At 39.7% G+C, this 22639-nt stretch overlaps 1 protein-coding gene across 1 annotated transcript in view; it reads right to left on the bottom strand.

The window, feature by feature from the left end:
- The window catches only part of LOC141811382 (zeta-sarcoglycan-like), a 55152-nt gene that overhangs the window by 7541 nt on the left and 24972 nt on the right, over positions 1-22639 (bottom strand). Inside the window, exons 4-6 of the mRNA XM_074699425.1 lie at positions 15583-15670; positions 12180-12302; positions 10475-10547 (exon numbers count right to left, since the gene is read on the bottom strand). Coding sequence (XP_074555526.1) covers positions 10475-10547; positions 12180-12302; positions 15583-15670 — 284 coding nt within the window. The remainder of the gene's footprint in view (positions 1-10474; positions 10548-12179; positions 12303-15582; positions 15671-22639) is intronic.

Genomic DNA, 22639 nt, shown 5'->3' with positions numbered 1-22639 from the left:
GGAGGAGGAGCCAAGTTTGATTGTTGAGTCTACGAACAAGTGAAGAAAGTTCCTCCAGACTGTACCTTTAAGTTCTCAAACTTGCGAGTTTTGCCTACGTAAGGGGCACAGCGATTTGACTGGCAAACAGGCACACTGTAGCTACCAAAGACTGTGTTATAAGTGGACGTTGTTACCCTTTAGTTTCTGACACCAAATCGTTGGTAGGAGCCATATTGAAAATGAGGTGGGCTTTGATCCTCCACACTAACAGATATATGGTGCCTGCCTGTCAATCAGCTGAACTCTGTCTCTGATTGGGCGAACTCGTAGTCTTAATATTTCAAAACGTCAGCGCTAGAAAAAAATTCATCCCCCATACTGTGTGTGCTGTTGGTGAAATTAGCTAGTCTTTTTATTTACCAGGCTGTAAACATGCCTCAAGACAAACTACAGATTAAGCACTTCTGAATTGTTTTATATAGTACTTATATTTTTATTTTTAGCAAATAGGCTTAACTGGCACAAAATTGGCATGAGTCAGCGGTTTCCATATGGCACCCACTGATGATGTGTGACAAGAGTGACATCACTGAGGCTAAATCCAGATATCAAAAGGAGTCCCTCCTGCTTTTGCTCTTCATACTGACTTGTTTTCTTGCATACAGCGAAGCTTTCTGATAGATGATTGGGCAATCCTACTCACACCAATCTGCTGTTTTTCGATACAAGCTTTCACTCCAACGTTATTTTGCTGAGCTGAATTGCGGGTTTCATTTTTTCAGACCAAGGTCGATTCTTTTCAAGTTTTGCTTGTGACAAGTACACATCCGACCAATCAAAATGCTTGTTTACACGTCACATACCTCAACACTTAACAATGATTGTGTTGGTGTCCCAGCACCCAGTTCTTTTTGAAAAAAGACATAAAAATTACAAAGACATGGAGTATGGAGTAAAAAAGCTGTGGGGAGTGAATATGACACCTACAAAATTTCGTGCCTTTCGTGTCGTCTTAAGGCCTTTAAACAGAGACCACAGCATCTCACAAAGTAAGAGCCAGACCCCCATGACAGCATCCAGACTTTTATGTTGAATTTGGCTTTGGGTTGTTTTATTGAGCATCTGTCTGACATTTCAGGGACACTATGACTCAATTTATGGAGAGAAGCTTAAAGATTAATCAATAAATGTTAGTTCAGCAATGACAGATGATTACTTAAGCAGAAAAAAACTTTGGTCCTTACACTTTGACGAAAAAGTTTCCAACTTCAAACATTCCTCTAGAGGATAAATAAGACCACACAGTCATAGTCTTGTCAACACAGAGGGGGTGAAAAGAAGTCTTTCAGCACGATATCTCAATCTTACCAAATTGGTAATAAAAAAAAGTCTGACTTCAGCTAAGTGGAACCAAGAAGAATTGTTCTGTTCTGCCTTTATCTTCTTAATGAACCTGTCACTCGTGTGTGGACACAGTTACTGCAGAGACCGTCCTGGAAGAGGAGTACGGCTGACTGCATCGCAAACAGACTCTACTAACAGAGACTTTGAGAGAAAATAAAAGAAAAATTTGTTTTCCGGCTCTCTGATGCCAGGCTTGGAAATGTACCATGTGATGTCTGCAGTGCAAGGAAGCAGAGTGCCTTCAATTCCTGTCTGGTCTGCTTTCTGCTTCTTAATGTCAGACTCGTCTTACTTCAGATTCCCATGTGCTTTCGCACCATCGTCGAAAAACGCGAGCCGGAGTTTGTTCCTGACACAGTCGAGACTCTTCATAGCGTTGATAAGACGTCAATCCACCATTTGTCCTCCAAACATGTCAGGAGAGTAGACTGAGTCTGTGAGCGTAAACAAACTGGATGACAGATGTATCACAGTCACATTTCAGAAAAACAACGTTGCAAACCAGCTTCACCAAGAGGAATGCAGCAGAATTTCTCTCTGCCTCTTCAGATGGATTTGGGACATCAGGAATCAGAGCACCATCCTCCAGAACCAGACACAAGATGATCCTATTATGTAATTGACAGAAATATTTTCATATCCAGGCCTGTAATTTCTGGCTTGAAGCTGCTACAGTTATCAAACTGAGTGGGCAGCAGGCCGAGGAGTCAAAACATGAATCCTCACAGCCAAATTTTAGCAATTATCCATCTTGATTCCTGTCCTCAAACTCAGAGCCGGAGGTGTTTTGAGAGTAGAGCTGAGCCGAGGAGGTCAGCAGCAGGTGAAGGAGCAGATCAGAGCCTCAACAAGAGGGATGACTGAAGGTAATGAAGCCGTGAGCCGAGGGAAGGACATGACAGACTGACAGGCCGCTTCTTCAGAACTATATCCACTTTATAACTGCAGCGCCCTTGTTTCAGAGTCCTCTGGATCAAGGTTTGTGTTCTTGATAGATCTACAGTACCGGGCACAAAGCACAAACACTTTTCCTCTAATTTTAAAATGTACAGCGGACTAGAGGGAAAAAAAACAAGAAAATATTTTGATAACTTGCAGTTGCTATGACACCTGCTGTTCCTCTTGTTTATCTAAATCCACCAACAGTAACATTATGACCCCTAACAGTTAAAGTGAGTAACACTGACACACCAAATCCGTCTCTGGACACTAAATTGGTTTTGTCTTCAGTGATATTTTTACTATTTTGCTACTGAGTTTGTCTGGAGATCCTACATGAAACCATAGCTGCATTGTTTGCACGTGAAGCATGTAAATGCTAACTGGTGCAAGGCCTGATGTTTCCCCACAAGGTGAGGAGAAGGAGGTGAGGACAACGTGCTGGTTCTCAGGTGTGAGCTAAGAAGTGAAGACATCAACCTGTCCTTACATCCATCGTTATTGGGAACGTAAGATCTATCTCCAATAAGATGAACGAGCTAGCCATGCTAACCCTGCAACAGAGGGAATACCAGAAGGCAGAGTAGCATCATGCTATTCACAGACATGGCTAACGGAGCTAACACCAACGCCACATTGGAAGAGCTTCACCTGCTGTGAGCAGACAGGATACAGGAGACAGAGACTGAACAGACTGATGAAGAAGCTCAGTCCTGGACCCTGTGGAGGTGGAGGCTGGCTGAACTGGAGAATGATGGACAAGCTGTCATCATCTATTTTCTTATGGACCTTTTTGCACTTTCTTGACATTGTCTTACTTTTGTTTTCTTGATTGCTGCTGTGACTCCTGAATTTCCCCTCAGGGATAAATAAAGTCTTTTCTGTTCTGTTCTACTCTGTTATTCTATTGGATAGATTTTTATTGTTCATTTTCATCAAAAACTTTCTTATCTTATTTTGTAAACAAATTACTTTACTCTTCATAAACAGCAATATAATGAAAAACGTCTCCTAATCTAAATCTTCTGTTTACCTTGACATCATTATACTTTCCTGGAGGCTCCATTCAATCTCGCTAAAGTTGACCCCTTGTGGCTGTACTTGTGTTGTGCCATTTGCATTTGTGTTTTTCATTGGTGTGGTTGTGTTTTTTAAATTTGATATTTTTTGACACCTGCCAGCCACCAAACTAATGCACATGGGCCCAGATTGAATTTCACTTTACTACAAAAACGCATCACCATGACTGGAGCCAGACAGGAGCCAGAGAAAACACAAGTTCGAGGTCTTGACATGTTTTTCCAAGTTGCTAGATCTTAAGTTCGGTCAAGTGTCTGTGAGACAGGCAAATCCAATCCATGAAGACCCTGAGCTGAACTTACAGGTCTTCATGGACTTCCAGGTGGTTATAATGTTGCACCTGTACATCAGCTTGACTAGCTGTAACCAAATAACAGAGGATATTGTGCTGAGGATTTTGTTTGTTATCCACAGGCTAGGCTCTTATCGAGTTGTTTTCTTGCTCTAACAAATTAATAAAGAGGACTGCAGCAGAGATTCTGTGCACTTATTAACAAAACAGGTTCAGAAACATGTCCTAACTAATAAAACAGTTGTTTTTCTCAGATTAAAGAAATGTTCAGAAGCATCATGATGATGACAAAGAGACTCAGGCACAAGGCAACAAACAGGAAAGCTCAGGAGAAGAGCACGTGCTTCAAAAAGAGAGTCTGATCTCAGGTGGCTTTCTTTGATTTGCTCTTCTCTGAGATTATCGCTGGCTTGCAGAGGAATACAACACATCACAAAAACAACAATGTCGCTTTAAAGAGGAAAAGGAGGGCGACAGGGATACGAGCCACGTGGCATGTCTGTCTTTCAGAGAGATTTACTAACAGGTGGTGAGTGGTTTAGAAGAAGGAGGCTGAACTTGTGACCCCGAGACTTGTTAAACTTCTAACTAAATAACACTCACAGGAACCCAACGATGAAGGGGAAACTAGAAAAGCTTCATATAATTGTTTGCATTAAGTCAAGAGACTGCGAACATCCATCAGTAGTTCAAGTCTATGTTTGAACGATATTTGGAGATATTCCCTTCAATGATTAAAGAGGGGGTATTGTCCTCTTTTTAAAGTTTTATACTGTCCCTTTGATACTCCTCTACCTTTACATGATTTACAGCTCAAATAATCCCAGTTTTCTCACTCTGGTGTTTCAAAAACATTTAATTCAGCCTCTGTCTGGAATGCTTTGTTTTAGCTTCCGTCTCTTTAAGGCTCTCCACCCCGCTTCCCTCTGATTGGCCAGCCCTCTTGAGGCCTGTCTGAGACAGACTCAGGAATTTCTGTAACATGTGAAGTGGTTTGAAAATATGCAGAAGTGAAGTATGAACTTCCAGCATTGTCACTTTGTATCCAAGTTCCAAGTGTGAAAAAGCTCAATACCCCCTCTTTAAACGTTTAATCCTCAGTAGCAAACACTCTCAAACTTAGCTCAGGAATCTCAAGTGTTTGCCTAACACATGTTATAAAAGATGACAGTGACCTGATTCTGAACCACCACAATCCAGTCATTCCAAGCTGAAGTCCACTGTTTGTGCCAAATTAGAAGATACGCCCTGCAGGCATTCTCGAAATAACGTGTTCACAAGGATGTGACGCACAGATGGACGTTTGTGTGTGAGGACAGTGAACCTGAAATCATGTTGCCTCCAGGCACATTAATCTTCAACAAAACAAAATCAAGTTTTCTCTGAAGCGTGTTTATTTCAGCATTTCTAACCAGCTGTGTTGAGCACAATAAAAAAGGGGGAAATAATGGAGTAGACCATATTTCCAGTACAACATGGGTTTGCCAGCGTTATATTTAAGGTCAGCCCTGTTGGATACTGTCCTCATAATTACACAGCATCATGTCATCCTATTAGATGATAAATTGGAATTACACATGCAATCAATCACCACCCTTTTTTCTGGCTCATAACTCTGTGTCTGGCTTTATAATGAATAAGTGCCCGATGTGTTCTTTTCCTTCATCTCTCGAGCTGATAAGAGTTATCTCCGGGTAAACAAAAGGACAGTTTTTAGAGATAACAGGCCTGTAGCTCATCTGATTACAGCTTCTTCTGTTTTGCCGCTGTAACAGTCTGGGGGGACAGCGATTCAAGTGTAGTGTTACATTAATCTGTAACAACACTTTCACCTTGAATTAGCAAATCCTGTTTGTTGGGTTCATGCTGACATGAGTCTCCCAGTCTCAAATCAACATTATGAGCAATTTGCAAAAAAAAAGGGGTTGATTACGGAGCCTGTTCCCTAAAAACAACAACACATTTTCTTGTGAAGTTGCAGAATCAGAAAAATGGATTGCAACATTCATCTGCATTGCATGAATCTGGAAGCTTAACTCTCTTTAAACATTGTGGACATCATTAAACAAAAAACATCTGCTGAACCTTAGACAGCTACTTACTCTACAGCGCTGTTTGTGGGGCATTTAACCCTTTGCATGTGAATAAGGGCCACAAAAATGACCGTGGTACTACATAGAGCCCCGTCATGCACAGGGTCTTACAAACACACTTCCTCTCACACATAAGCGAAATGACATAAAATGAAAATCAATACATTTCCAACTTTCAAAGCAAGATTTATTGCGTTTGTTAGTGTGTTTGAATTTGTACTAGAGAAGAGAAACTGAAACTTAAGTATCAATCTGTACACCCAAACATTGATCAACACTGATCACAACGCTGGCAACAGTATATCAATATTTTAGATTGATCGGCACACCACTGCTCTTAACTATATATATGTTTATGAATTGATCAAAGATTCGCACGCTGAAAGGCAAAGAGCAACATGCGGCTCCTGAGCCACAGGTTGGCCACCCCTAGAATAAGGGGTTGGAAAAAAAAAAAAAAATAATAAGGGTTGTTGCGAAATGCATTCCAAAATGAAAAAAAAAAATAGGAAAACTGCATTTTCATCATCTATTGTAAAAATAAAGACAAAAAATCTGGTAAAATGTATATAAAATATAAAAACAGTATTAGCAACACAGCAAAGTGTGCACATATGTAGTTTGACTTCAAACCAGCTAAATTAAGTCTCTTAAAGGTGCAGGAATTTTTGTTACTAGCAAAGTAGTAAACACACACCTAATGCCTCCAACTAAAACTACGCAAAAACACTAGCTCAGCAACCACCTGTAGCATCGTGTTTCTACGTGGGAGAGACTCGAGAGCAGGCAGAGGAGGGGGTTCGAGGCAAACACAGACACTGACACACATGTATTGAGGCCCAGAAGTGACAACTCAGCAGGATCATTCCTGGAACAGTTGGTGTTTCGTTTTTTTAGGAAGACTGTGCAGATCTTACCTTTAAGCCTGTTTTTTTGTTTGTTTCTGGATTGGTCTCCTGGAGTTTTTCTTACAGCAGGGGGTCGCTGGTACTCCTACTTTGGCTGTAACCGTTTGAAAAGTTGGGGAAGCCCTGAATCACACGTCTTTTTGTCTCATTTGCACAGGTTTTGCGGCAAAAGCAGCACAATCCCTCTCTAGTGAATGAAGCCCTTAGTTTAGCGGGAGATATCATCCTCAAGCAAAGTCAGGTGTTCACATTCACACAGAGATTGGCATTTACCGATCTGGACTCGGACAGAGTGCACACTGAAAATCAGCACCTGATTAGGTGTACATTTTTATCGGCCAAGGTACGCATGTTTCATAAATAACACTTGAACGTGAGGTTCTCTGCATCTGTTCAGGCATTGCTGAGTTATAAATCAGTTCAAACTGTAAAACAGTGTCTTCCTTCAGAGTTTGCCAACTGCTTCTGGTTCAATAAGGTTGTAGTTGTGCCTATTTTCACCCAAGCCTTTCTGTTTACCCTCAAACCCCCTTGGGCCATTTCTGTTGTTTTCCAAATGAGTTACTCCAGAGTCTCCCTGTGAGTTTGTTCTCTGTTCAGCTGCTCAACAACAATGTTTTACTTTGCTTTACCCAAGCTTTGTTTGGGTTAAAAGACTTTGCTTTCTGGTCTGTATCATTTCTGCTTTTTTCTGTGTCCCTTCAACTGCTTGTGACCCCAATGGTTATTCCTCTGGGAAAAGCTTTTAGAGCCCCTGGTCTACAACTGTCCACCTACACCTAGCAGTCTGCTGCATCACTGTTTGGTTTCTCTTTAAGAAGTTAAAATCAGTTTTGATGGAAATAAAGACTTGATTTAATAATAAAAACCTTTTATTTTAGAATGAGTATTTTTACACAGTCTTTACAAAAGTTAAGGAGCTGAGCAATCTCACTATTTACATTTTATCATGGATGCAGATTTAACCAATCATTCAGCCTGTAGTCCTACTGTCCCTCTGCCTAACTAACACACACACCCCAGGTCTGTCCTCTGCATCAGGCTCCCAAAGCCCAATGTTCCCACAGCCCAATGTTCCCACAACCCAATGTTCCCACAGCCCAATGTTCCCACAACCCAATGTTCCCACAACCCAATGTTCCCACAGCCCAATGTTCCCACAACCCAATGTTCCCACAGCCCAATGTTCCCACAACCCAATGTTCCCACAGCCAGATGTTCCAACAACCCAGTGTTCCGACCGCCCAATATTCCCGGAGCTTAATGTCCACACAGCCCAATGTTCCCACAACCTAATGTTCCCACAGCCCAATGTTCCCACATTGAAATGTTCCAATAGCCCTATGCTCCCCCAGCCCAATGTTCCCACATCAAAATATTCCCAAGGCCCGATGTTCCCACCACATAAAGTTCCCACAGCCCAATGTTCCCATATCCAAATATTCCCAAAGCCCAATGTTCCAGCAACATTAAGTTTCCACAGCCCAATGTTCCCACATCCAAACATTACCAAACCCTATGTTCCAACAACCCAATGTTCCCACAGCCCAGTGTTCCCACAACCCAATGTTCCCACAGCCTAATGTTCCCACAACCCAATGCTCCCACAGCCCAGTGTTCCCACAACCCAATATTCCCACATCCAATTTTTTCCAAAGCCTAATGTTCCCAAAGCCCAATGTTCCCACATCCAGATATTTCCAAAGCCCATTTTTCCCACAGCCCAATATTCCCCAAGCTCTATGTTCCCACATTCTGATATTACCAAAGCCCAATGTTCCCACAGCCCTATGTTTCTGAATTAAAAATATTATTTTAAATTAGGCCCTTTGTTCCCACAGTTCTTTTGCCTAAAAGATTTTTTCCTCAAATCTGGTTTTGGTTGTCTGGCTTAAGAAAATGAAATCAAGGGTTCAGCATCTTTAAGCTCTGCTTCAGCTGAAACCCTTTTTGATCAGCCTTTTTTTCTTGTATTGATTGGGATTGTAAAGATTTTTTCTGCAGATCAAAAACCATGCATGTGAGTGGGATAGAATCTAGACCAGGTCTGGGCATGCTTCAGACTCGTAATGTGAGTGTTACCAGAGGGAAGCTGGAGTGGAACAGCACCCTGCTCTGCCTTCCCATCCTTAGGTAAAAAAAAATGATCTGCCCTTTTTCAAAATTTCTCCCGCTTGCTTGCACTTGGCTCACATGTTCTGATTAAAATAAAGTTCCTCATTCACTCATACATTCATTAACTATAAAGTGCTTCCCAAATATCTTGTGGGAAGATAGGGTTTAAATTGAAGGGAAAATGTGGGAACATAAGGCTGATCCTATGAAAAGTGAAAGTAAAAAAATTTCTCAGCCCTCAATGAGTGTCTGTTTTTAGTGACCTTAATATTGAAGGCTCATAACCTCGACCAAGTGAGGTAAAAAAACTTTGAGCTTATTTTAATTCCTTTTTTTTAATATGTGGCACATGTTACTCAGTGAGCCTGCAGGTTTGTAATGGGCGGTACTAAAGTAGTTAAAAAGCTTTTGAGCAAGTTTTCAAGTAAGGTCTCACCTCAAAAATATGGGGTGTGTTTACTTTGCCTGAAACCCAGTTAGAGCAAAACACACTTTAAAGACCGAAAATTAAAGCGCATCAATGTTGTTAGGCTTGAATTCATGTAATTAACAGCCCACATGGTTTGGTTTCAAAAGTGCTCAATGATTAATATGAAAATTCTCTGACTGTTTTTTTAGTGTTTGGGAAATAAATTAGTTTGGGATTAAAGGGGCATTTATTTCAAGTCCTGAAAGGGCAGTTTTTACATCTGCTTGTTTGGAAATATTTCAGTAAATGAATTTCACAGCAATTTTAGACTCACTTTGAATGAGCCTGAAGAAATAATGGGTTTTTAACATGCATGGTGTTTTAATTAAACAAATCAAACAGATCCAATATGCTGTCAAGTAAATCACACAAACAGAACCAAACTCCAACAATTTGGAAATTAAATATTTTCATTAAATTAGCATTAAAAGAACATGTGAGTCAAACATCATGTTGGAGGTCTTAAACGTCTCCTGTTTGTCTCATTAAGAGAGCGCACACTGCAGATGGTCACCCCTGAGCTGAGGCTGTGTGCGCCAGTCACGCGAGTGTGAGTGTAAGTGTGTGTGTGTGTGTGTGTGTGTGTGCGTGTGTGTGCTGGTGCCTCATCAGTATTCCTCTCACTCTGGAGGAATTAGATGCCAGAACACCGCTTTTTTCTGCCAACTTTGATCCCAGCGCTCCCTTCAGGACCAGTAAGGTGGACAACAAACCAAACTCGTTAGAGCTCGCTAATGGAGCGACGCAGCGCTCGGCGCCTCCGGGTGCTGCAGAGATGGGGATCACACTCACTGGAGTCTGATAAGCATCTCAAGCTCACCCACTTTCTGCATCCTCTCTCTGTGCTTTAATCAATTCCTGACTGCTTTAGAAAATGACTAACAGATTAGCTCACCCCTCAGCTGTGAAATTAATATAATGGTCAAATCTAGTTTATTAATTTGAGCGATAACGAGCCAACTAGTAGATGTTTGAGTTTAAAACTGTGAGCTGGAGGATAATGATACTGGTGAATAATAGCGCCTGCCACGGTTTCCCTTCTTCTTTTTTTCACAGCTCAGGCAGTGACTTTGAAATGCGGCAGTACATTCATCATCATCGTTTAAACTATCTTCATTTTAATTGAACAGGATATGAACATGTGACATTAAGCTTTAATGAAATTCTGTAAAGTCAGTGAATTTGAACTTACTTCAGGTCCTCTGAGGCCCTGGCCTGGATCAGGGGGGTTTCAACTGAGTGTCCAAACACAGCACCTTCTGAGCCTAGACGAAAAAACAACATTCTGTTATCATTTATAAACACCAGGGATGTTTTAACCTTATATTTTGTGCATTTGTGTATTACGAAATGAAATACTGTGTCTAATACCAAACATCAAGTATCTGAGACTAAGGAATCACATCAACCAATTAGCCAACAAGGTTTAATACAATCCAGTTTATATACAGAAAAAAACAGGGCCCAGTTAATTTGAAGTGAAGGATACTGTAAAAAGTGAATGGGAGGTTTTGCAAATTAGATCTCCGTCAGGGTGAGCAAGACCTCAACACTAAGCATCTATAGCCAGGTTAACTATCAAATGACTTTAAAAAAAGTAAAAACTGTGAATCAAAGATGATTCCATGGACTAAAAAATGATTTATCTCTGCACACAACAACTATCGTACTTGGCGGTTTGGATGGGGGTCCTCCTTTTAAACTGACCGCTGAAAAAAAAAAAAACACTAAAAAGTGTCCTCTGGGGAGCCAAAATGTGCACTCAAGTGCCCTCTAGGCTGGTTAAAACAAATTAAACTGCCCTCTTTGGGGGTACAAATACATGCTTAAGTGCCCTCCTTTGCCTTTTTGTCTCTTTATCCCTGCCCTTCCAAAGTCTGTGCGCACCACTGATTGTACTTGAGCCTTGTCACGGTGCATTGTTTTGACAGCACTTTGGAAGGCCAAGGTGGCATCAAAACAATGTGAAAATGTTCATCCCCCTACACCCACACACTGTGTGTATACCGCTAACATCAATTGGTAACCAATTAAGACAGAGGTATTGTGTTTCCATGTTTTCAACCTGGATATAAAGTAACAATGTGAAGAAATCCAATGATAGAAATCTCTGAATTTGTCTGTAAACTGCTCAAAAAGGTCTACTCTGGAATAAGAACAAGATCTTCACTGGAAAAAACTGAAATCTTATCAAGTTTTTTTGTCTTGTTTTTAGTGGATAATGCCTTTTTAGACCACATATGAGCCAAATTCATCTGACCAGTCCAGAAAGATGTCATATTTAGAGTTATTTAAAGACAAAACTAAGGACTGAATTGCTTGTAAAAAGAAAAAAGATCCTACTCTTACTCTTAAATCTTACAAGCAATTCAGATCTCATTTTTGTCTTTAAATAACTTAAAACAAGACTGTTTTTTGGACTGACCAGTTGAATGCAGGCTATATCAAGTAAAAAAAATACAATTTTTACTTAAAATAAGACAAAAACACTCGATAAGATCTCAGTTTTTTTGCAGTGTTCACAAGACTTGCTGGAATTATGACATCATGACTTAAGAAACAGGCCTCAAACACCAAGGTCTGCCTCTGGTGGGCTTTCAAAGGGCTGACCAATCAGAAGGGAGGAGGTTTGTGGAATGGGGGGCCTTAAAGAGACAGCTGCTAAACCAAAGTGCTTTAGACAGAGGCTGAAATAATTTTTTGTTTTTTTTTAAATTACATTTGTTAAATAGTTAGACAGTGGGCTTTTTTTCTGTTACATTCTCTTAAAGCTGCTTTTATACTATTCATCCTCAATTATCAGGTTTAACTTGCAGTGGTGGTATCACTTTTTTAAAAACTGACTGAAAGTCCTCAAACATTAAAGGCTTACATAAGGAGAGCAAAGCACATGTCACCTGTGACAGTAAACTTTTCCGTTGTCATGACGACTTCTTCTTCATTGGCCATGAACAGCAGCCTTTCTCCATCTTGACTTCGTACCTCCAGCCCCTTACACTGAGCCTCCACAGCCTCAGGTCCTGAGAACAAAGGGACAGAGGTGGCAGCTTCCAGGTTAGAGCTTTAAAAAGCAGCAAATTGCATTCCAGTGCTGGAAATTCAATTAAAAGACTTTTTATGCTTTGCATTGGTATTCATTTATATCCTGAATTTATCAATAGTATATTTATCTAGTAGTGAAATTAAATTTTCCTCTTGGTAACTAAAAGCATTAAAAGAAGGCATTTCTACCTAAAACCTTTTATCTGTCGTTAATGCTCAACATTAACAGTCATTCTGAAGAGGATGTGGACAAATTAAACTTTGCTTTATGTGTTCCTGGCCTTGCAAATCAGCTTTTTGAAGCCGAGTCTGGTCGTATGAGGCTATTAGGAATCTGAAAAACTGTGCAGAGTGCTTCCTCTGCAACTGAAAGGCATCTAACAAAGCTGGATGGGCCGTGCTTTTACAATGGATGGAGACAAATCAGTAATCTGTTCCGCTGGTGAAGAATATTAATTCCCAGTCTTTGGTGTTTTTCCAGATGTGCACGCAGGAACTTTTTAAACCTCTGCCTTTCTCACACTCTCCCCCAACCCTCGTTTCATTAATCCACGGGCTGCTGGGGAATTTAATTATTCTCGCCAAGTTTCATCTCATTTCAGACAAAAACGCACTTTCTACAAAAGTGGGCGCTAATTTTCCGAGGAAGGTCAAGCGCGACCAAAGCGTGTCATATCACCAGTCTTGTCAAATCAGCATCAACTCTCAACTTATGTTGGCCAAGATCAATAGCTATTAATGTTAATAAGCAGGTCATTTTCTTTCCAGTGGCCATTAATCATGTAAATGACTTTGGTAATTTGGGCTGACTGATGGTTGAACTTGATGATAATAAGAAGAATCCATTGTCCTTTCAATAAGTGCAGCAAAGGTTAGTGTCTGGAAGAAGCTACAGTCTTTCTTTTGAGGCACGAAGGGATTCAAAGAGGATTTCAGGATGAAGCGCTGCACTTATCTTGATTAGAGCCATTCATTAAATAGATAAATCGTGCCATTTACAATCAGGGAAAACTGAATTTAAGATTACTTTTCAATGAGTTGCACAAAATAAGAGAAATGAGAGCAACCGAAACTGGAGTGCAGTTCCTTTTATGTCCACTAGGGGCTTGCTATGTGCAGCTTTACAGTGGAATAGCTCGAAATACTGTTTGTACACAGCTGTCTCTCTTAATCATAGTTTAAACTTTCTCTTATTCTGTGTAATTTCATATTTGGTCATAACCTCCGCAAGAAACAAACTACACAAAGAGAAAACTGGATTTAGAATATTGGCAGTCAATTTTACTTATTTGAGGTCAAACCAGGCTAATTTAGGTTGGATAAATAAATCATTTTCAATAGCTTGCAGTCAAAGTCATCACTGGTGTTTCAGTCTAAAGTGTGAGCCTGTTAAGTAGTAACTCTTAGACGACAATCTCTTTCACATTGAGCTGTTGACACCAGTTAGAAAGGTCACTCTTTACTTCAAAACACCCTCGTAATGGTTGTGATCCTGTTTCAACTCCCCAGTATCATCTCTGGCAATTGATACAGGAAAAACAAATGTTTTTGTGCCACTAGAAATCTATTCATTCAGAACTCGTCTGAACTGCACTTCTGTTGCCAAAATTTGCGCAAATCTTTGACGCAGGTTGTAAATGGGTATATTGAACATGATCAAAGCCTGGCTTAGAAACAGAGCTGGTACACTGATATTTTTCTAACTTTTACATTCAGCCAGTAAGGTGACAGCTTCAAATGATGATTTTCATTTTTGGGTCATTAGCTCCAATAAGTAGTATTAAAAAAACTAACGTTAGCTTAAATTTGCAGTCATGTGCATCTATTCGATAAATCAGGGATGTTTATGAGCAACTTATTTCCAGGTTGTTTAAAGCGCTGGTTCTTAACCGTTGGATTGTGGCCCAAAAGTGAGTTGCAGACCTGTTTTTAGTGGGTAGAAGGCCTTTGTCTGGGCATTAAAAACTTGTTGAGATACAACCTGTGCTTTTATCTTGAGCTTTTTCCACTGAGCATTTTTAATGCAGGGTCAGGGTAAAGGTTAATGTCTTCTCACACACCTTAACACCAGGTGACGATGATGTTTATGAATGCTATTTGACACCCACCCTTTCACAGTAAAGAAGAAAACTCACAAAATCTGTCTAGCACAGGAAAGCATGAAACTGCCATAAACAAGGCAGCATTTGGAGACAAAACTCTTCTTTTGGAGATAAACCTATTGAAAACTTCTGAAGACGACTTCATGACCTAAGGACTTTATAAAAGTGTCTTTTCATGAGATAAATTGGAGAAGTTCAAATTTTTCCTGGATTTGGGTCACAGGTGGTCATTAAGGGATGATGGCTCGTTTTGGAGCCAGACAAGTCAAGAACCACTGGTTTAAAGTGAAACAAATCTGACAAATTGCTGAGTCTAACAGTAAGAACTAGAAAAGCACTCAGAGAGCACAGACCTCCGCCAAGCATATTGTGATTGTCACCAACACTTTAGTCCTACTTTAATGTTATACTCCCTTTCAGCAGACTGTCTGCTACAATTTGGTGTTAGTTGCAGGTTTGTACAATAATTTGTTTCCTGACAGTGTTGAAAATGATGATGACCCAGTTCATATTTCATATTCCAGATCTTAGTATCCAGAATATTGCCAGGATCTGGATCGTACTTTCACATCTATCAGAAATGATGGTGACCTTGTCTCGTATTGTTTTGCAAAGCAACCCGACCATTTATGGTGGAGTTATATACACATATGGTGAAAACAGCCCTATCTCACAATGATAAAGAATCCTTAAAAAAAGTCCTGGATCCAGACGGTGATCCAGATCACTTACAAAATTTAATCACTTCTTCCTCATCCCATTTTGAACATTTCCTGAAAATTTCATCAAGATCTGTTTGTTACTTTTTGAGTTATGTTTTTCACAGACAAACAGACAAATAGACAAATTCTCCCAAAAACATAACCTCCTTGGCGGAAGGAAACGGTTCAAACCTAAATCACAAATCAGATCTCAGGGCTCAGTCGGTAGGTTGCGGTTTCAGATCCTGGTGTCTACTCTAAGTGGCCTCGTCATTAGAACAACGTGAATAAGAAAAGATAAAAATAGCTCTATAGATAGCTGCCTCTTTCAAAAGTGTGTAAATGCAGAGTGAATGAGTGAATACAACTTGCAGTGTAAAATGGCTTGAGTGCAATGGTCTGTGGAAAAAGCTTTTTTATTAACATCGATCGAAATACTATCTAAACAGACTTACCCACAGTGAGCTGACCGGTCAGATGGCCTTGTTCGTTTCTGACGTTCAGCGTTACGTTCTTGTCTGACTGAAAGACCAACATGCTGTCCTAGGGGAAGTATGAACAGAGAAAGAGAGAAAGAGAGGAAATAAAATAGAAAACAGTGTTATATTTGGGTTTTTGATCTTATTTTTGGGGTCTTTATATCAGAAGGAGAAATCTTGGCTAAGCGAATTCCCTTTAGTAATCACTGAGATTTTGGAACATGGGAGAAACACATAAGTACTTCAAATAAATTACTTTTATACCAGCACAAATATGAAAATGGAGAGGTTCAATAAACTAAACCTATTCTTTGAATCTCCAAACAGAGGGGCTGTTAAAGGAGGTCTCTGGTGTATCTCCACTCCATCAGTCAGAGCTGAGGATTAGATTAAAAAAACCTTACTAACAGAAATTCTGATGACCACAAACCCTCACATTCAGCTCCATCAGAAAACAATCAGCACTGTATTATTCAGTGATGTGATGAAGAGATTAAGGAGACAGGGGACAGGGACAGTGCAGCTGAAAATGTGTGTTTTTCGTCTCACTGACAGGTGGAGGTGTTTCTTCCCCCCCCTGCAGACAGTTAAACTCTGGACTTGTTCTGCTTCTGGCAGTTTTACATTTTGAGTTTTAAAGCTGTTTGTCGTTTGAGTGATGGCACTTAGTTGTGTAGCTGTTTGCACGGTGACATGACTCACACAGCATTCAGGGTTTTTTGCGCTACTGTCAAAAAGCTTAGAGCACGGGGAATAAAACAAAAATCAGAGTAGAGGACACACTTTTAACCCTTTCACTGCCATCTTAAAAGCAGAGTATTTACAGTATAGCAAGGTGAACTAGCCAAGTGGCACCACTTTTTATGAGTCAATCTCATGAGTTTAAAGAGGAGATATTGTGATTTTTAGCCTTTATGCTGCCCTCAGGTACCTTTTTAGTGGCTTACATGATTAACAGCTTGAAAGATTTTTTTTTATTCTCAAAATTTGTTAAAAAAAAAAAAAACCCTAGCTACTGTCTCTTTAAGGCCTTCCACTCCGCAAACACCCTACCCTCTGATTGGCCAGTCCTCTGGAAGCCTGCCAGGGGCAGAGCTATGGGCAGACCTTGGTGTTTGAGGCCCGTGCCTAGTGTGATGACCTCATCATTTCAGCAAGTCTTGTGAAAATCTTGTGAAGATCTCAATTAAAGCTGATTTTTGAAAATAATTATTATATTGCAATTGCGATTTAGCATGCAATTTTTTGGGGGGAAGGGGCATTTATCTTCTGTGTTATTATAAACAGAGGCACTAAGTTATTCTATAATATAACCAACATGACAAAGGATACTGTCAACACATAAACAATTCTTTCCTGCTCTTTTTAATTGAAAAGACTAAGGAACACTGGAAATTTACTGAGCTCTAGTTGTCAGTAAGAGTAACAAAACCAGGGGGAGTTTTTAGAAAAAATTAATAGATAAAAAATAAACAACAACTGCATATTGACTTTTGCCAGTTTTAAGTAAGAATGTGCACAAGTTACTGTATTCCCTCCAGGTCTGTGTACGTGTTTTTTCTTAAACTGCGGCCTTTGCGATTTGAAAAGTTCAACTCGATCAATTGTTCAGCCCTTATCTCGATAAGATCTTGTGCAGTTTACAGACAGATAGAGGGATTTCCACGACATAAAATTATGCAGCAGTTTGAACATCCAGCACTGTTAACCTATAACTATGTTTAGAATATGGGAAAGCACTGTACCTCCTCTTAAGAGGACAGAGTGAAATACAGTTGTAGAAAACAGTCTTATTCTATTTGATCCCTTGATGCCTGTTGTCGCAAATTTGCGACATACCCTGTCAGGTCTTGAGGCAGCTAAAATGACCTTTGTATCTCACTATCACCTATTGATTTATATTCTACACATATCACATGTCACTATATATTGGTCAGTGGATGAACTTGTCATGTCTATATAAATAATATAACTTAGTTGTAACTATTGTGTTTACTATACTTAAATTTACAATCTTCACTCAATTCAACATATGTAAGAATGCGAAAACATGTGAAAACAATATATATTTTCATAACTTTTTAATTGATTCAGGCAGTAAGGGGTTTAGAGGTAAATTTCGTTATAAGACGTTTTAGCTGAAAGGACTTTTCAAGAGAAGAAAAGTGACAAGTGGAGGTGTTTTATTTTATGGGCTGAAAAAAGAAGGAAGCATTTGTAGGTACCTTCACTCCCCCCTTTCTAAAACAGCTGATGTGCCTGACTAAGCACTGGTACCTGTTTGTTTCTATCCATAAAGCACTGGCTCCAAGTGCTCTTTGCTGGGCCAGAGCGAAGCACTGACTACATCAGGGACCTGAGGGGGTGGGGTTACCATGACCAATGATCGGCAGTGGAAAACAGCCATTCAAAAAAGGAAAGGTGCTGAGTTTCTCATTTAAAACGTGAAGGCGAAATTGAAGCAGCAGTGCACGGTGAGCTCCTCCATTGTTGCTTTGTGCCGTCCTTGGGTAAACATCTATGTTTCGCCTTGTTTTGTAGCGTGTGCTTCAAAACTTGAATTGAGACAAAGGAATAGAGTCACATTTAGGCTGATAATTATGGTCTGCTGCAGTCTAATAAGTTTGATTAACTTCAAGCCTTTCTTGATTGGTGTCCAATTGAAATGAATTACCCAGAGGTTTTTTCCTGTGTGTGGATTTGCAGAGGTCAATCCGTTCATTTTAATCCCCTGTCTCTGGATATGAATGCGCATCATGAACAGAAGTTCTCCAGGAAACACTGAACACAGAGAAAATTTTTGTTTTGATTTGAAGTATCCCTTTATAGAGTTTATAGGTCTTGCGCTGTTTCCTAAGGGGGGCCGTGGCTGAGACACTGTTGCTCTCTCCGACACTTCTTTGGGATCTCATGAAAGGCTTTTTAGTCGCCGTGCCTGTTGAGGAAGGTCAAGTGCAGATCAGAGCGAATGCACATAAATGGAGCCCGTTGTTGAAGGTGCAGCGAGCCCCGTCAGACTGAGAAATTACCATGGCTGCTGTAAGGCAGAGGATGCTTCCCTGCATACAATGAATAACATCAGAGGCGTACGCGCGAGCACGGCCCACTGCTCCGATGAAAAGGCTGAAAACAAAGCAGCCTGGTGTGATTGTACTGTCTTCCTGAGCACAGAGTAAAATTCAGACCTTTTAGGAGGCACTGCTGTAATCCCAAACACATATTTGCATACATATATTTAAATTTTAATTATATTTGATTGTTCTGCCAGCAGCTCATTTTCATACTGAGCTGTAAAATAATGAAGCAAACATGTCACAAGTTGAAAAGGTACGCTTATTATCTTTCTATTTATTGGTTAGAAAAGCAAATCCAGCAGGGTGTCTTTTTGCACACAGGGCTTAGGTTGTTTGAGGACATTTTTTTGGGCTTATTTTATATATATATTTGAATTAAACCCTCCCTTTATTTCAGTTTAATACTGTTAGCGAAATTAAATTGGTTCAAGAAAACTGGGTGCTCAGATCTCTGAGGCACTGCTGGCGCTCTGAAGAAGATATAATTCAGAATTGTGGGAATGAAACAAGCAGTTGCATCAGCAGAGTGGAATTCAGATCAGCACTGGTGCTCACAATCATCTTTGTCATGCGTCACCAATGCAAGTGGGTGAGACCGAGGAGTTTCACCCCAATAAAGATACACCTGCATCTGATGCTATTAATAGATAGAGACAAAACGGAGAGCCAACAGTCTGAACGGCTGAGATTTGATGAAAATAAAAACTATCTGGGCAGTGTGTTGCCTCATACAGAGATGTGCGTCAGACTGAGACACAGTTTGAGTATTAGAAAAGAAGCATTTTAACTTGATTACGTAGTGAATAATGCAAAAACATTTGTGAGATGTTTGCCAATAACGTCACCAAACCTTGAAAAATGCTAATTCAAACCACTTGAAGTGAGCATTTTTCTGCAGCTTTTAAACGGTTTTATTTTAATTAAGCAACTAATCTTCACCACACACACGTCCAGAAACAGTAGCGATGCTACATTTCAGCCTTTTAAGAGTCAAGGTAAGAGATATTCAGTCACCTTTCCACAGAAATGGAGACCTTAGATAAGCAGGAATCAAAGCCTTCTGATGCCTTTTAAGTCCTCCTTCAGTTTGCATCAGTGGGCTTTAACCACGTGGCTTCAAATCAAAGGCCAGGACTGCGGGCCAAACACGCCAGCTAATGTTTTGTTTTTCTTCAGAACCACTTCAAGCAGAGGATTAATAAGAGAAAGCAGCTCCTGTAGGTCCTCACATGAATAAAACACTGTCTCTGTTCATTTATTGATATTCAGAGGAAGAATCAATTTACAAAACCAAGAAACAAATCTTTGAAATGTACTGAATCTGATGCTCATCACATCTCATTTAAGCTCTGCTGTTCTTAAAAGCTGCTGCAAGAAATTCTAAGCTTTTTGTAAAACAGCCTGAAATTAATATGGAGGTCCTTTTATCGACAATCAGTGAGTACACAGATTTAAGTTAAGTTGTTTTTCATGTGTGATACTGCTGAGGGGGGTAGGAGTCAGAAGGTGTTATTGGAAAACACTCTATAAAGATCTTTTGTTTTACAAACTTCAGGGCAAAAATTTTGGTAAATTTGGGGATTAAAAAACTCCCAAGAAGACTGTACACAAAAACAGACCCTAAGTGAAAATTCACAAAGGAGCTTTAAGAAGCAGAAATTATGCTACTGTTGTTTTAACTAGCAAACTGGCTTTTTAGTTTAAAAGCATAGTTAAGTATAATCATCAAACAGTGAAAATATTTTGAAGACACTGAGAATATCACATTCACAATATGACTTAATATATTTGATTTACTTGGCCAGTACCATGTCCTTTTTAAATTAGCGTTATAGAACAAATCATGGGGTTATGCTATAGATTGCAGAATATTTATTTATTATATAATATATAATTTAGGTTAGAAAGAATACTTAAAAGCTTTGCATCATACTCATTACATTTTTAACACCAGCCAATAACTGCTGTTTTCTAGAATGGAAAAACATGTATAACAGACAAACTGTTGAAACTGCCTTGCAGTTTTTGGACAAACTACTTTAAATAAGTAATAAGTTATAGATAATCGTTACTTTCCCAAATATATAACTGAATGAGTTACGAAAGTACTCCTTAAAAATTGTAATGAGTTACCAGAGAAGTATTTACTGCATCACATTTAAAGAAAAAACACCAGATATTTGGATTTTTGAGTGGGTTTAGCTAAGGGGCACTTAACATGTATGTTCTTGCCTTTTCAATCAATGACTTTGAAGTAGTGCCTGTATTTTCATCCTGAAAATGCCAGTTTTAACCATAAACTGTATTATTAATGGCGTCTCCATATCACCCCTGTGTTTCTTTAACAGAGTACTGAAGCAAAACCCAAACAGGGGCCATACTGGAAATGGGGCAGGCTTCGAGTCTATGGATTCGTAGCTACAGGGTGCCCAACTGTGCCTCCAATTAGACAATTTTGTGCTCTTAATACCTTCTAAACTGCAGAGTTAGAAAAAACTGGCCTCTGGACAGTGTGCGCTGTTAGAAATATTATCTATTCAGACAGGACATTTTTTGTTTCAGGGTGTACATGTTTATTTCTGCTGTGAAAATGACTTTTTTATCTTGGAGTGTATGTAGTTTCTAGTATTCTAGGAACCAGCCTTAACCTCTTTAGACCTGAGCTTTTTGTCTGGTGTGCAAATTTTAAAGGTCCCATATTATGCGAAACTCACTTTATTAAGTCTTTTAGTGAAATTTGTGGGTCTTTGGCTTTCCTCCCAGCCCACAAAATGTGATATTTAGTAACAAAACCTGTACTTAGTAGTGCTCGTGAATGTAAAATCCTGACCTAAAACGAGCTGTTAAGAGAATGTCAAAGTTGAAAAGCCATCACTGCTCTGTTTTTGGCTGTAAACAGCGACATAATTCCATGCACAAGCTTCCCATCTCAAAAGAAGACAAGACTAAGTGGCTAGAGTTCATTTATCAAGGAAATGTGCCAGCTACACTCAGTAAAACTGTGCATGTGTACTAGTCACTTCACGGCCGACTGCTTTTCCAACTTTGGACAGTCCAACAGAGGGCTAGCGAATAGACTGGTCCTGAATCCAGGCGCGTTACCAACCATCCACCAACAAACCTCGGACCCTGGAAATGTGAGTATTTTAAATGCTGTGTGCTGTGGAGCAGATGTAAGAGCTTTTCCTCAGTGTCCCCCCTGTATCTGTGTTAGCTTCAGGATGCTAACTTTAGCTGCAGTTAGCCTGTTGGCCAAGCTTCGCTGTTTTCTAAACATTGTGTATCAGCGGTGGCTCATTTACATATGAAGGCCACGCCCACTAAATCAGAGTGTTCTGAACAGAGGGGCTATGAGAGCCTGGAAACAATGCTGCTGTGCTTGATTTATTGGCTTTTTGGACCAAAACATGTGACTACCATTTCATGAAGACATCAGTGATCCATATTTAACTGCACAAAAGGAGCAGAATATGGGACCTTTAATTCACCTTGATATTTGGGATAAGTAAGACCTAGTAAGTGTAATAAATCAATTTGGCCTTTGTACAGGAAGTTTGATCATTTGTGGAATGACTTCTCTTTTCGTTGTTTGTTAGTGGTGTTATTGTACTTAAGTACTTTGTTTTTTTTACTAAAATTGGTGTAATGTTGTGATTTCACCAACAGATGATGTAGGCAGTGTCCCTCAATGTGGCAAATAGGTTTTAAAAAGTTTTAAAAAATGAAGTATCATGGGTCTGAGATGCAGAAATGTCAGTGCATTATAACGCGCCACATTCCACTGTTGGTAACTGTAATAGTGTTGTAATGTTTGAAATAGTGATAAACTAGATAACCTGTTTCTGGAAAACACTAACAGCATTAGCAACAGTGTTATTTTTAACACCACTGTTCCCAACACTGCTCACTACTATTACAAAAAAAAGGACCGTTGTGTTCTAGGACTGTAAGATAAAACT

The sequence above is a fragment of the Halichoeres trimaculatus genome, unplaced genomic scaffold (assembly GCF_033239565.1).
Source record: "Halichoeres trimaculatus isolate MK-OKI-2021-1 unplaced genomic scaffold, fHalTri1.1 fHalTri1_scaffold_22, whole genome shotgun sequence".
NCBI classification, from domain to species: domain Eukaryota; kingdom Metazoa; phylum Chordata; class Actinopteri; order Labriformes; family Labridae; genus Halichoeres; species Halichoeres trimaculatus.
This window is presented reverse-complemented; position numbering and strand designations above follow the sequence as displayed.